The following is a 15,915-nucleotide window of genomic DNA, read 5'->3' as shown; positions in this document are numbered from 1 at the left end:
GGGTCTTCTCTCTTCTGTGGCAGCCCTGTCTTCTTCCCTTGTTCTCCCCAAGGTAAGCTAGTATTCACATCCCAACTCTTCTTGGAGATGTCTGTCTTTCCTTGGGTTTCAGACTAGTCGGGTTCAAGGAAAATTATGATTTTGTAGGTGATCTAGCTTTTACTCATTGTTAGGCTCAGTTCAGTTCAGTCGCTAAGTCATGTCCGACTCTTTGTGACCCCATGAACCGCAGCACGCCAGGCCTCCCTGTCCATCACCAACTCCCAGAGTCCACCCAAACCCATGTCCATTGAGTCGGTGATGCCATCCAACCATCTCATCTCTGTCGTCCCCTTCTCCTCCTGCCCTCAATCTTTCCCAGCATCAGGGTCTTTTGCAAGGAGTCAGTTCTTCACATCAGGTGGCCAAAGTATTGGAGTTTCAGCTTCAACATCAGTCCTTCCAACGAACACCCAGGACTGATCTCCTTGAGGATGGACTGGTTGGATCTCCTTGCAGTCCAAGGGACTCTCAAGAGTCTTCTCCAACACCACTGTTCCAAAGCATCAATTCTTCAGCACTCAGCTTTCCTTATAGTCCAACTCTCACATCCATACATGACCATTGTTAGGCTCAGAGTGACTATTTCGAACTCTTACATTTTCAACAGAAGCAGAATTGTCCAAGGTCTTTATAAGAATTATGTTGCAGAAAGACAGGTGCTGATGAGACAGATTAGATTGGAGGGGACAGGGTAACATTGATGAGGATGTGAACTTTCAGCTGGGTTATAAAGGACAGATAGATGTTGTGCAGTACAAAAGGTGGAAAAGCACTGCAGGAAATAGAATTGCATTTTCCTAGACCCTGCCTCGGAGAAGGCAATGGCAAGCCACTCCAGTACTCTTGCCTAGAAAATCCCATGGATGGAGGAGCCTGGTAGGCTGCAGTCCGTGGGGTCGCTAAGGGTCGGACACGACTGAGCGACTTCACCTTCACTTTTCACTTTCACACATTGGAGAAGGAAATGGCAACCCACTCCAGTGTTCTTGCCTGGAGAATCCCAGGGATGGGGGAGCCTGGTGGGCTTCTGTCTATGGGGTCACACAGGGTCGGACACGACTGAAGTGACTTAGCAGCAGCAGCAGACCCTGCCTGGAAAATTCCATGGACAGAGGAGCCTGGTAGGCTGCAGTCCATGAGGTCGTGAAGAGTCGGACATGACTGAGCGACTTCACTTTCATTTTTCACTTTCATGCATTGGAGAAGGCAATGGCAACCCACTCCAGTGTTCTTGCCTAGAGAATCCCAGGGACGGGGGAGCCTGGTGGGCTGCCGTCTATGGGGTTGCACAGAGTCGGACACAACTGAAGCGACTTAGCAGCAGCAGCAGACCCTGAGGTAAAAAGTCACATGGAAAGAACTAGAAGGAAGCTATGTTGGCCTGATAAAGTAGGCAAGGAGAGCAAGCCTGGGGACATGGCAGGGCCAGATCATGTGGTTCTTGTATACCCACCAAAGCTTTGGACAGTGTGAAATTTTAATGAACTATATTGGCCTCAGATAAACAGGAAGTCTTGGAATCCTTTAAGAAAGCAACAGTCTAAATGAACTTAATCAGCCTGACATGCCATTTGGATGTTTATCCCCTGTTTCACATATTGACTGTAAAATGCACTGGATTTCAATCCTGTGCTTTCAGTTAGCACTTTCCATCATTCTCTAGAACACTTTCCAAAGGTCTTTTTTGTTAATCTGCTACTTAACCTGACACATTTCAGATGAAGTAGTTTTCTGCTACTGGTACATCATTTATTTCTGTACCGCGTCATAACCTCAGACATGCAGATGACACCACCCTAATGGCAAAAAGTGAAGAGGAATTAACCTCTTGATGAAGGTGAAAGAGGAGAATTAAAAAGCTGGATTAAAACTCAACATTCAAAAAATGATTAAAAAAATGAAGATCATGGCATCCGGTCCCATCACTTCATGGCAAATAGATGGGGAAACAATGAAAACAGTGACAGACTTTATTTTCTTGGGCTCCAAAATCACTGCAGATGGTGACTGTAGCCATGAAATTAAGACACTTGCTCCTTGGAAGAAAAACTATGACAAACCTAGACAGCATATTAGAAAGCAGAGACATTACTTTGCCAACAAAGGTCTGTCTAGTCAATGCTATGGTTTTCAAGTAGTCATATACAGATGTGAGAGCTGGACAATAAAAAAAGGCTGAGCACCAAAGAATTGATGCCTTCTAACTGAGGTGCTGGAGAAGACTCTTGAGAGTCCCTTGGACTGCAGGGAGATCAAACTAGTCCATCCTAAAAGAAATAAGTCCTGAATATTCATTGAAAGAACTGATGCTGAAGCTGAAGCTCCAATACTTTGGCCACCTGATGCGAAGAACTAACTCATTTGAAAAGACCCTGATGCTGGGAAAGACTGAAGACAGGAGAACAGACGGCAGAGGGCGAGATGGTTGGATGGCATCACCGACTCAATGGACATGTGTTTGAGCAAACTCTGGGAGATGGTGAAGGACAGGGAAGCCTGGCGTGCTGCAGTCCATGGGGTCGCAAAGAGTCAGACACGACTGAGCAACTGAACAACAGCATCAGACCTTCTGTATTTACTCAGCCATTTAAGCTTCCCCTGCTTTTCCTTTTATGCAGACAGGTGAGATCTTACTGGTCCACACTGGAGCAGTGTCTTACATACTTTAATGAAACCAGTCTTCTGTTGCTATTAATGCTATTTGTATCACCAAATAAAAAGAAATTATCAGATTGACACAGCAGGTTCATTTCATCTCAAATTAATATGTGTGTGACACCTGATTTCATCTGCCAAGGTAAAAAGCGAGAGGAACATGAATTACCCTAAGGGATACAGACAGAGGCCAGTCATCCTGCTTATCTCTGCTTTTCACGGCTTTTCTGCAAACTCTAATCAAAGAATGGTGATGGAACTCTGAATCATCTGGGGACATGTACAACATGTCCATCCGTTAGTTGGTCTTTCATTTATGGATGTATTTCATTTCTCATTGGGTGATGAATTGATACAATAATAACTAGCTCGTGTCTATTTGGAATTTGCTCTGCATCAGCCCTTGTTCTTAAGTCATAACATATGACTCCCATATGTTATCTCGCTATGGGGTAAAGGCTATCATTATCCCAGGGGATCTGAGACATATGCAGAAGCTAAGTGCTTGTCCAGTGATAAACAGCAAAGGTGGCCACTGAGATTCAAAGTCAGGATACTGTGACGTTGAATTCTTTGCTATTTTGATTCCTTCAGCATCTCTGTCTAGACCAGCTTCATGCTAATCCCTGAGGTTTTGACCCTGACGTAGTCATATCCTTGTTTAAAGAGCTTACAGTCCAGTGAGGGCAATGGGCATGTATATCCTTAATTACCATATGGCCTGATCAGCACCGTAGGGGATGAATAGACAAGGGTTTGGTAAGAATCCAGAACAGTGATATACTTGGCCAGAAAGGGGAAAGAAGGGAACTGAGAATCTGGAAGGGACTTGATTAACATTCCACAGTAGGTGTAAAATTTGGTCTGGGTTTTGAAGTATAACTAGGAGTTCATGATTATAAAAATCAGGTAAAGATTATCAGGCCAGTCTTTGAAGATTAAAAATAAAACGTGTCCTATTTTTTCCTGTTGGCTTGTAGTTAGTCGCTCAGTCATGTCTGACTCTTGCTGACCCCATGGACTGTAGCCCGCCAGGCTCCTCTGTCCTTGGGATTCTCCAGGCAAGCATACTGGAGCAGGATACACAACAGGCATAATAAAGACAGCGGCCAAAATATGAGGTAACTGGAACCTAATTTTTCAGAACTCTTTCCTGCTAAGGAGTTTGACTTTTATTCGAGTACACAGAAAAATTTGGAGTGATTTTAATTAAGTAATTTGAATATATAAATGATAATAAAACAATGTTATATTGCATTTATGGAGCACTTACTTTGTGCTTAATAAATACATACAGAACTTCAATTTTTTCTTCTCAATAACAGGATGTGGCAGATATAGTTATTCCTTTTTACAGATGAGGAAAATCGAGGCAAGAAATAACAGGTCAGACAGCTTGTTTTAGGTTGTCATGGCAGCAAGCCTAGCCTGAATCATCACCACATTCACACATTCCGTCTCTTTGTTTCATTGATTCTGCTGACTTAGAAAATTGTTGCAGGAGCAGGTTCAGTTCAGTTCAGTCACTCAGTCGTGTCCAACTCTTTGTGACCGCATGAACTGCAGCACGCCAGGCCTCCCTGTCCATCACCAACTCCCAGAGTCCACACAAACCCATGTCCATCGAGTTGGTGATGCCATCCAGCCATCTCATCCTCTGTCATCCCCTTCTCCTCCTTCCCTCAATCTTCCCCAGCATCAGGGTCTTATCAAATCAGTCAGCTCTTCGCATCAGGTGGCCGAAGTATTGGCGTTTCAGCTTCAACATCAGTCCTTCCAATGAACACCCAGGACTGATCTTCTTTAGGATGGACTGGTTGGATCTCCTTGCAGTCCAAGGGACTCTCAAGAGTCTTCTCCAACACCACAGTTCAAAAGCATCAATTCTTCGGCACTCAGCTTTCTTTATAGTCCAATTCTTATATCTGCACATGACCACTGGAAAAACCATAGCCTTGACTAGACGGACCTTTGTTGGCAAAGTAATGTCTCTGCTTTTTAATATGCTGTCTAGGTTGGTTATAACTTTCCTTCCAGGGAGTAAGCATCTTTTAATTTCATGGCTGCAATCATCTGCAGTAATTTTGGAATCCAAAAAAATAAAATCAGCCACTGTTTCCACTGTTTCCCCATCTATTTGCCATGAAGTGATGGGACCAGATGCCATGATCTTAGTTTTCTGAATGTTGAGCTTCAAGCCAACTTTTTCACTCTCCTCTTTCACTTTCATCAAGAGGCTCTTTAGTTCTTCTTCACTTTCTGCCATAAGGGTGGTGTCATCTGCATATCTGAGGTTATTGATGTTTCTCCTGGCAATCTTGATTCCAGCTTGTGCTTTATCCAACCCAGCGTTTCTCATAATATACTCTGCATAGAAGCTAAATAAGCAGGGTGACAATATACAACCTTGATGTACTCCTTTTCCTATTTGGAACCAGTCTGTTGTTCCATGTCCGGTTCTAACTGTTGCTTCCTAACCTGCATACAGGTTTCTCAAGAGGCAGGTCAGGTGGTCTGGTATTCCCATCTCTCTCAGAATTTTCCAGTTTATTGTGATCCACACAGTCAAAGGCTTTGGCATAGTCAATAAAGCAGAAATAGATGTTTTTCTGGAACTCTCTTGCTTTTTCCACGATCCAGCAGATGTTGGCAATTTGATCTCTGGTTCCTCTGCCTTTTCCAAATCCAGCTTGAACATCTGGAAGTTCACAGTTCACGTATTGCTGAAGCCTGGCCTGGAGAATTTTGAGCATTGCCTTACTAGAGTGTGAGATGAATGCAATTGTGCAGTAGTTTGAGCATTCTTTGGCATTACCTTTCTTTGGGATTGGAATGAAAACTGACCTTTTCCAGTCCTGTGGCCACTGTTGAGTTTTCCAAATTTACTGACATATTGAGTGCAGGAGCAGGTGGGTGGGATTAAACAGCCCCAAGCTAGGGTGCATGAAGGGCTGTCATTAGTCCAGACAGCGATGAAAGAGGATCAGAGAGAAGATGATTCTGGAAGGGAATAATGATGAATCAAGAGTTAATCAAATCATCAAAGCATGGGTTTCCCAGGTGGCCATTCTAATGGTAAAGAATCTGCCTTCAGTGCAGGAGACACAAGAGATGCAGGTTCAATCCCTGGATCTGGAAGTTCTTCTAGAGTAGGAAATGGCATCCCATTGCAGTAATCTTGCCTGGAAAATTACATGGGCAGAGGAAGGAGCCTGGCAGGCTACCGTATGTAGGGTTCCAAAGAGTCAGACATACCTGAGCGACTGAGCACACATCAAAGCGTAGACTGATTTCTGACTCTTACAATTGAGCAGACCCTCAGCAGAGACTGAGAACCGAGGAGAAGGGGCAGTTGGAGAGAGGGGATTTGGCTTGGACATAGTAAGAATGCCATGCCTGTGGGGCTTCTGGGTGGAGGTGTCCAGATCTGGTCATCCTGCTGGCTGGGATCTGCAAACCGAAGTGAGGCTCAGTGGGCAGAAGGCCTTGGCTCTGGTCCCAGCTGGGCTGGAAGCCGTGGAACGCCTCCAATAGGCTTCAGCTTCCTCACCTACAAAATGTAGGGGAGAAAGGAAATGACCTTGAAGGTCCCCTCTAGGCTGAAATGTGGTAATTCTATGTTCCCAGTCCAGAAGGACACAATTACCTGTGGAAGCCAATCCTGGAAGCCAGTCAGCTTGTAAGCTAGACATTGAATAGCATGTCACCCTCCACTGCAGCAACCAAAGCCTTCAGGAATATTCATAGAGCTAAAGCAGCAGGCTAATAATTATAACTTAGGAGGTTTCTGGGAGCTTTTCCATATTTTTAGTTTAATGAGGAAGTAACTCTGCGTGGTGAGCCAAAGGTGGCAAAACCCACCAAAGGCATATTTTCATTGCCTCGAGGTGATCTCTTTCATTCGACACCCCATGTATGTGCTTTTCTCGAAGGCCAGTTCTCTGATGCCCCTTGGAATCCAGACTCACTTTCCATTTAAAACCTGCATTGGCAGAATTGCTCAGCTGCTGCTAGAAATGGTTGGTGGGAGGTAGGGCTGATCTTTCCATGCCACTGGGTCATCCTGGAGAAGCCGCTTCCATGGAGCCCAGTGTCAGCCGAGGGTATTCATTCGTGGGCTCACAAGTATCCACAGAGTATTCAGCATTCTCTGGGCACCGTGAAGGACCCTGGGGATGTAGCGAGGAAGGCTGCTGCCGGGGCATTGTGATTCAAGAGCCATTTTTATTAATGTGCATGTTAACGGCAAACTACACATTCTTTCGGATTATGTCAAAACCTTGATTTCCTAAATTTAGCATTCCTGCACCTTCATAAACATTATTGATTTTGGTTCCAGTTGAATTTGCAGATTTAATGCATTGACTTTGGAGAGATTTTGTACTATAAGACATGTAAAGTATGGACATATATACTACATGCTAAGTCATTTCAGTTTTCTGACTCTTTGCAACCCCATGGACTGTAGCCCACCAGGCTCCTCTGTCCATGGGATTCTCCAGGCAAGAATCCTGGAGTGGGTTGCCATGCCATCCTCCATGGGATCTTCCCCACCCAGATATCAAAACTGCGTCTCTTATGTCTCCTGCATTGGCAGGCAGGTTCTTTACCGCCTCACATATATGTAGTGTGTGTGTGCATATATTTTTATGATACATTATTTTTCTTTTCAGCATACACATAGAGATTGTATAACATAGTGGGAATGTCTGGATATTGAAGGAGACAGAGCAAGGCTCTGGTCATCATTCTGGATGACACTGAAGAATGCGGGAAGCCAGGCTTCCGATGAGGCTTGGGACCTTGGTAGGTCTGTCACTGCCCCAAGCCTGGCTTCCTCTTCAGTTCAGTGGTGTCCAACTCCTTGCGACCCCATGGACTGCAGCACACCAGGCCTCCCTGTCCATCACCAGCTTCTGCAGTTTGCTCAAACTCATGTCCATCGAGTCAGGGAGACCATACAACCATCTCATCCTCTGTCGTCTCCTTCCCCTCCTTCCTTCAATCTTTCCCAGCATCAGGGTCTTTTCCAATAGAGTCAGTTCTTCGCATCAGATGGCCAAAGTACTGGAGCTTCAGCATCAGTCCTTCCAATGAATATTTTGGACTAATTTCCTTTAGGTTGGACTAGTTTCATCTCCTTGCAGTTTAAGGGACTCTCAAGAGTCTTCTCCAACACCACAGTTCAAAAGCATCAATTCTCTGGCGCTCAGTTTTCTTTATGCTCCAGCTCTCACATCCATACATGACCACCGGAAAAACGGTAGCTTTGCTTCCTCAGATGGAGATAATGATCACATTCACCTCACAAGGTCCTTCTGAGGTTAAAAGGAGATCACGCACATGAAGCTGCAGATAGTGCTCCTTAAATATTAGCTTCCCTGAGGAGTAAATGGGAGAAGGCAATGGCAAGCCACTCCAGTACTCTTGCCTAGAAAATCCCATGGACGGAAAAGCCTGGTAGGCTGCAGTCCATGGGGTCGCTATGGGTCGGACATGACTGAGTGACTTCACTTTCACTTTTCACTTTCACACATTGGAGAAGGAAATGGCAACCCACTCCAGTGTTCTTGCCTGGAGAATCCCAGGGACGGGGGAGCCTGGTGGGCCTCCGTCTATGGGGTCACACAGAGTCGGACACGACTGAAGTGACTTAGCAGCAGCAGCAGCAGAGGAGTAAATGATAGAGGTAAGGAAACTTGAAGAGCGTCGAGCGCATGGTAGATGCTCAGTCAATGGCACATTGATAACACAGCTCTTAGCGCTGTAAAGAAAGCCACTGCTCCTGATGACAGTGGGACAGCTGTATTGAGTCCCCTCTCGAAAGTTGTAAGAACAGCCTTCCACACTCTCCCACTCACCGCCCAGGTGGCCCTGAACCTGCCCCTGTACTTCTCTGTGCCTCTTTTTTCTTCATCTGTGGTTCAGGGTGCTTTAAGGATGTGTGCTCAATGGTGTCTGACTCTTTGCGACCCCATGGACTGTAGCCCACCAGGCTCTGCTGTCCATGGAATTTTCCAGGCAAGAATACCGGAGCAGGTTGCCATTTCTTACTCTAGGGGATCTTCCTAACCCAGGGATCGAACCTGTATCTCTTGTGCCTCCTGCATTGGCCTTCTCTGTGTCCCAAATCTCTCTCCTTTTATAAAGTCATCAGACTCTGAATCTAGGAAGGGTCCACCCTGAATCCAGGATGATTTTTATCTTGATGTCCTTAATTACACCTGCAGAGTCCCTATTTCTGAATGTGGCCCTGTTCACAGATACTGGAGGTTTGTACTTGGACATAGTCTTTTGCGGACACTATTCACCTTCCCTGATGGCTCAGGTGGTGAAGAATCTGCCTGCAGTGTGGGAGAGACCTGGGTTGGATCCCTGGATCAGGAAGATCTCCTATAGAAAGGAATGGCTACTCACTCCAGTATTTTTGCCTGGAGAAGTCCATGGCCAGAGGAGCCTGGCGGGCTACAGTCTGTGGGTTCACAAGGAGTCAGACATGACTGAGCAACTAACATTTTCATTTTCATTCACCCAACTACACCCCTTCATGTCTCTACCTCCTCATCTGGAATGTGGAGATCATTGTAGCACTTGTTTTATTGGGTGACTGGGAGGATGAAGGGAGCTGCATGTGTAAAATCCTTAACACAGCACCTGACAAACAGTTTCCACACTCATTCATTCATACATGAAATAATGGTGACAGGTGTGTGTCTTGTACCTGTCCTTCGAGTTCTAACCCTCTATGATGCCCGCACTTCTAAGCACTGGTTCCAGAGCACTACAGCAGTCATTTGGGTAGCATATGGATTGTGACATAAAAATTGTTTATATTCTTTCAGCTCCAGGTGTGCAGGGGAAGGGAGATTGTCACCTTCTCTGGGAGTGGAGTCACAGGCTGCAGATAGTTGTCACTTGACTGGTCAGGACAGCCAAGACAGAACTGGTCAGATGCTGCTTCTACCATGAATTCCAGATGGGCTTGGGGCAGCCAGGCATGACAAGGCTTTATGGGGACAGCTGGACACACAGCCTCTCCTGTAGTCCTGGGCATGTCCCGGCCTCTGGCCCTGTCTGAGCACGTGGGCCGGGCCAGCAGCTGTCGAAGTCCTGGTTCTGCACAGGCCAGAGCAACTGTCTCCTTCTTTATCAGAACCCTTCGCACAGAGGGAAGAAGGACAGGTACACAGATTGGGGTGCAGGGAAGGAAGCCCCTCTGGGTTGAAGCCCAGCCTCAGGCTCCCAGGGTGGGATGCAGAATAGCACAGCTCAGTGCCCCGAGAGGCTGGGAAAGCAAACGTTCACTCATCAGATGTTTACTAAACAGGTACAACTACCACCTTTGAATTCAGGTTGAGCTAGGATAGATAGGAAGGGGCAGATGGAAAGCTGCTCAGAATGCCAAGCTCAGAGGGTCTGAAAGCTGATGAGTCACGAGGCTGAGGAGAATGGAATTTAGGACGGTCCCCAGGCTGACTGGGTGGACAGTGAGAAGCTGAGTTTGATGAAGAGAGGACATTTGAATGACAATTCTACTAATAAAAACCATGCCCAAGATTTCCAGAGCACTCACAAGGGACCAGCATGGCATCGGGCTTAGCTCTTAGCCAGCATTTTTCCTTAATCTTCATAAGAACCCTGTGAATACTGTGAAGACTGTTTATTATTGCTCATGCTTTACAAACTGAAGCAAAGAGAACGTGTTAACCCAGCTGCAATCACACCAACCTTCTTCCTGTTTCCCAGGACACACACCACTTGGTGAGGCTCAAGTAAACCAAAATGACATTTCCTCGATAATAACACCTTCCCCAACAACAGACATCTTCCCCAACGTAGACTGATTATGGTTTTGTACCCAAACGTTGATGCAAAGCTTACTTCAAACTGGAATTTGACTAGTATGTAAGGCATACCTCAGCTCTGCACTTCTCTGCTGTGTGATTTCATGTGCTCTGCTGTCCCTCTCTGAACCTCTTTGGTAAACTGTGTCAAATATGAGTCTGGGGATTGTCGTGAGGAGGAAAGGAGAATCTTTGGGTGCAGTTGCTATAAAATACAAAATAAATGGAGTGGGTTGCTGGAGGGCAGCTGGAATTTGGCCAAGACTCAGGTTCATTGATGGTAAGAGTTGGACCATAAAGAAAGTTGAGTGCTGAAGAATTGAAGCTTTTGAACTGTGGTGCTGGAGAAGACTCTTGAGAGTCCCTTGGACTGCAAGGAGATCCAATCAGTCCATCCTAAAGAAAATCAGTCCTGAATATTCATTGGAAGGACTGATGCTGAAGCTGAAGCTCCAATACTTTGGCCATCTGATGGGAAGAACTGACTCATTCGAAAAGACCTGATGCTGCGAAAGGTTGAAGGCAGGAGGAGAAGGAGGCGACAGATGACAAGATGGTTGGATAGCATCACTGTCTCAATGGACTTGAGTTTGAGTAAGCTCCGGGAGATGGTGAAGGGCAGGAAAGCCTGGCGTGCTGCAGTCCGTGGGGTCAGAGTCAGACACAACTGAGTGACTGAACAACAATAGGTTCAAGTGTCCAGCTGCCCATCTAGAGCCCAGATTCAAGCATCCGTTGTCTGCCCTCGTCTGCCTCGCCTGGCCCTTCCTGCCCCCACGCCATCTGAAAGCCAGTCTGAAAACTGAGTCGAGATGTTTTTAATCACAACATGTCCTGGTTCCCCATGACAGAGCTTGGCTGCTCTGACACCTGTAAAATGGAATTTCATCTGTAAATTAATTTTCTAGAAATGACCTGCCTTTCCCAAGACTTTCCTGGAAGCCAGTGTGAGCAATTAAAGCTTGAGACGCACTCCTGACCTGGTGAGTCGGGGGTGAGGCAGTGATGAACCCACCTGCCAGCAGCTTAGGAAGCAGCAGGACCCCAGGGGACCCCAGGATAGCTGCAGCCCCCTGAGGAGTGAGAGTCCATCCCTCTGGGGGCTCCACCTCCACTGGCTTATCACAGAGGTAAAATTCACATAACGTAAAATGAACTGTTTGCAAGAAAACGCAGTGGTATTTAGTACATTCACCACATTGTGTAGCCACCAGCTCTGTGTAGTTCAAGAACATTCATCATCCCAGAGGAAGCTCAATGAGCAGTTGCGCCCCATCCCCCACCAGCTCCTGGCAACCCCTGATCGGCCTTCTGTCTCTGTGCACTTACTTATTCTGGGTATTTTGTATTGATTCCCACCTGTGCTAAAATAACGTTGTCCTGAGACGGGCACTAGGCACCAAGGGCTCTAACCATTCTGGTTGTTGGGACACCTGACCTGGTGTTATTGCCAAAGCAGACTGACATTTACCTAGCTTCTCAGACCCTTAGGAGTGAACCAAATCTGGCCTCTGTACCCCAACACCAAGTTAAATCTCAGAGACAGAGTTTTGGGTGAAGTAGGAAAGAATAGCTTTACTGCTTTGCTGGATGAATCACAAGCTGGAATCAAGGTTGCCGGGAGAAATAGCACAACCTCCAATCCACAGATGATAGCACTCTAATGGAAGAAAGTGAAGAGAAACTAAAGAGCCTCTTGATGACAGGGAAATGGGAGAGTGAAAAAGCTGGCTTAAAACTCAACATTCAGAAAACTAAGATCATGGCATCTGGTCCCATCACCTCATGGCAAATAGATGGGGAAACAGTGGACAGAATGACAGATTTTATTTTCTTGGGCTCCAAAATCACTGCAGATGGTGACTTCAGCCATGAAATTAAAAGATGCTTGGTCCTTGGAAGTAAACCCATGACAAACCTAGACAGTGTATTAGGAAGCAGAGGCATCGCTTTGCTGACAAAGGTCCATATAGTCCAAGCTATAATTTTTCCAGTAATCATGTACAGATGTGAGAGTTGGACCAGAAGGCTGAGCGCCAAAGAATTTATGCTTTTGAATGGGTGGTGCTGGACAAAACTCTTGAGAGTCCCTTGGACAGCAAAGAGATCAAATCAGTCAATTCTAAAGGAAATCAATCCTGAATATTCATTGGAACGACTGATGCTAAAACTGACGCTCCAATACTTTGGCCACCTGTGCGAAGAGCCAACTCATTGGAGAAGATCCTGATGCTGGGAAAGACTGAAGGCAAAAGGAGAAGGGGTGGCAGAGGATGGAATGATTACATAGCATCACCGACTCAATGGATATGAAATTGAGCAAACTCCAGGAGATAGTGAAAGTCAAGGAAGCCTGGTGTGCTGCATTCCATGGGGTTGCAAAGAGTCAGACACGACTCAGCAACAGCAACAACAACAAATTGCTTTTCCAGGCAAAGGGGGCCACAGTGAGCAAATGCCCTCAAAGCTGTGTGTTCCCACCTGGAGGGAGTAGTGAGGAATCTCATAGTAATGGTTCAAAGAGGATGATAAGCTCATGGACATTTCTCTTATTGGTTATTGGTGAGGTAAGTGAGAGTCTGCATCATCCACCTTCTGGTTCTAACCAGTCTGGGGTCTACTTGCTTATGGGCATCAGACCCTTGGGGCTTCCCAGGTGATGCTAGTGGTAAAGAACCCACCTGCCAAAGCAGAAGATGTAAGAGGCGCAGATTCAATCCCTGGGTTGGGAAGATCCCCTGGAGGAGGGCATGGCAATCCACTCCCGTATTTCTTGCCTGGAGAATCCTATGGACAGAGGAGCCTGGCGGGCTACAGTCCATGGGGTCGCAAAGAGTCTGACAGGATGGAAGAGACTTTGCCCAGCACATCAGACCCTTAATTTCTCCCACCTGGTGGGGGTTTTAGTATCTGCAGAAGAGCTCAGAAGTGTTCTGTGTATCGCTTGGGAGGGGACCAGGACTGTGCCCCAAGGCTGCACTATTGTTTCTCGTCTGTTCCTCCCCTGTCTCTGCATCCCCTCCCATCCTTGCTTCGCATCTGTCTGAAACTACAGGTTGGAGCTAAGGGAAGGACACAGACACTGAGAGAAGCCTGTCTCCCGTCATCAAAGAACTGGCGGGCACAGAAGGGCTTTGTGCCCAGGAGCCCCACAGGGTCCTGCTCCATAACGGGTGCAGGCTCCTCCTCTTAACTCAGACTTTATTCCCCACGCTGACCATGATTCATGCTCCACCAAGTCTTCCCCCGACCCTGCTTTCCCTGACTCCCCAGCAGACTGCCCTCTGCTGCACACTCGGGGCACCCCGTCTGTATTCTGTCCCAGGTGTCACATGGGGTTGCCTGCGATGCCTGCACCTTGTCTCAAGCTGGCTTGTGGCTTACAGACGGTAGTAACTACATAGCATCGTCGATGGAATGCTAGCCTCGAATTCCTGCTCCTGGCCCTGCGTCCTCCTTGGGCGTTATGCGTGTCGAGTGAGATGCCCAGTGATGTCTTTTGTCCTGTCTTTGGCAGCGCCGGAAGTGTTCCAGGTGTATGTGGACGGAGGCCCTGGGTACTCCTACCCCGTTGACTGGTGGTCCCTGGGTGTCACGGCCTATGAGCTGCTGCGGGGCTGGGTAAGATGTGTGTCTGTGTGGTGAATGTGGGGACTGTGGAATTGGTCGGGGGCACTCGGGTCCTACCAGGCTTGGGGAGAGTCGGATGGCCATGTCCCATGGGTGGTGTACCATGCTGGCAAGAAGCCCTAGGTGTCTGTCCTGATGGCCCATGTGCCAGCTCCACGGTCCTGAGTGTTAAAAAGCTCTTAACAAGCTTCTGGTCCAGGCCTTCATTCTACTTGTGGGGAGAGGGATGGTGTGGGGAAGGGTTTCTTGCTAAGCTCAGCCGCTTATCGATGGCAGCTCAAACACCCAAATCATCCCGATCTCATGATTTCAGCCCACAACATCACGCACTCATGCCAGATCAGACCCTCCTGCTTGTTTTTTGCTATTGTTATTTTTGTCCCAATCTTCCCTGAATACTTAGCTCAGTGTCCTATAAAAGTGGGGCTGCTGCTAAGTCACTTCAGTTGTGTCCGACTCTGTGTGACCCCATAGACGGAAGCCCACCAGGCTCCCCCGTCCCTGGGATTCTCCAGGCAAGAACACTGGAGTGGGTTGCCATTTCCTTCTCCAATGTGTGGAAGTGGAAAGTGAAAAGTGAAAGTGAAGTCGCTCAGTCGTGTCCGACCCTTAGCGACCCCACGGACTGCAGCCTACCAGGCTCCTCCATCCATGGGATTTTCTAGGCAATAGTACTGGAGTGGCTTGCCATTGCCTTCTCCGAAAAGTGGGGCATTCAGTGCATATTTTTGTTTTATTTCATTTAAATTAATAGCTGAAGATGACTAAGGGAACTCTTTGGCAACTAATAGCTCAGTTTTATTTTAGAAGGAAAAATTATGTCAAACTGATTTGGAGGCATATTTTCTTGATACAAATATCATTTGAAAAGGATGCCACTTAACCTCTCAGGACCATGGTTTCCCCCTTATACAATGAGGATAATAACATCCTTTCATTCTATTCTGTGGCACTGAAGTTATCCCAGGATCGATGTGCCCAGCTGGGACACATGGCTTTCATGTTAGTCACCTTACAGCATCAAAGAGTCGGGCACACCTTAGTGACTGAACAACACAACGGTGACACCTTATAAGGTGTAGCAGCCAGCACACAGCTGTGGAGAGTGAGTTCCCATCACTGACTGGCTGCTCTTTTAACGTTGTCCCACAGTCATCTGCATATTTAAGCTGGTAGTCAGCACTCCTGGAGGATAGGGGCTCCCAGTGCAGGGTGATGAGGGATGGGAATGATGACAGCTGTGTGAAAACCATCCAAGCTATGTGAGTGTTATTCATTATCGCCCTGTGGTTCAATCAACTGTTCTCTGCTGTTGATCTCAATTATTTCACCTGATTTCCTCAAAAACGTATTACGGCACGTGGTTTTTTAAGAATGCAAAAAATAACATATGTGATCTTGTGAGTTTTCTCAGGCACTGAATGAAAACTATCTCGCTCGGGCTTACCTAAGGCTTACCTATGGGCTTTCCTGGTGGCTCAGCGGGTAAAGAATCTGCCTGATTCTTGAGCTGCCACCAATCCGCGGCTGAGCTTCGCAAGAGACTCTTCCCTTTGACATTCCTCTCCCCACAAGTAGAATGCAGGAGTCACAGGTTCAATCCTTGGGTCGGGAAGATCCCCTGGAGGAGGGCATGGTAACCCACTCTAGTATTCTTTCCTGGAGAATCCCCTGGACAGAGGAGCCTAATGGGCTATAGTTCACAGGGTCAAAAAGAGTCAGACACGTCTGAAGTGAATGAGCG

General features: G+C 46.9%; 1 protein-coding gene across 1 annotated transcript in view; it reads left to right on the top strand.

Moving 5' to 3' along the window:
• The window catches only part of STK32B (serine/threonine kinase 32B), a 386,337-nt gene that overhangs the window by 333,627 nt on the left and 36,795 nt on the right, over positions 1 to 15,915 (top strand). Inside the window, exon 7 of the mRNA XM_055435021.2 lies at positions 14,059 to 14,162. Coding sequence (XP_055290996.1) covers positions 14,059 to 14,162 — 104 coding nt within the window. The remainder of the gene's footprint in view (positions 1 to 14,058; positions 14,163 to 15,915) is intronic.

Source organism: Moschus berezovskii, chromosome 5, assembly GCF_049115385.1.
Source record: "Moschus berezovskii isolate FMDL1 chromosome 5, NW_MosBer_1.0, whole genome shotgun sequence".
In the NCBI taxonomy this organism is placed as follows: Eukaryota; Metazoa; Chordata; class Mammalia; order Artiodactyla; family Moschidae; genus Moschus; species Moschus berezovskii.
Note: the sequence above shows the minus strand (reverse complement) of the source record. Positions and strands in the feature narration are given on the sequence as shown.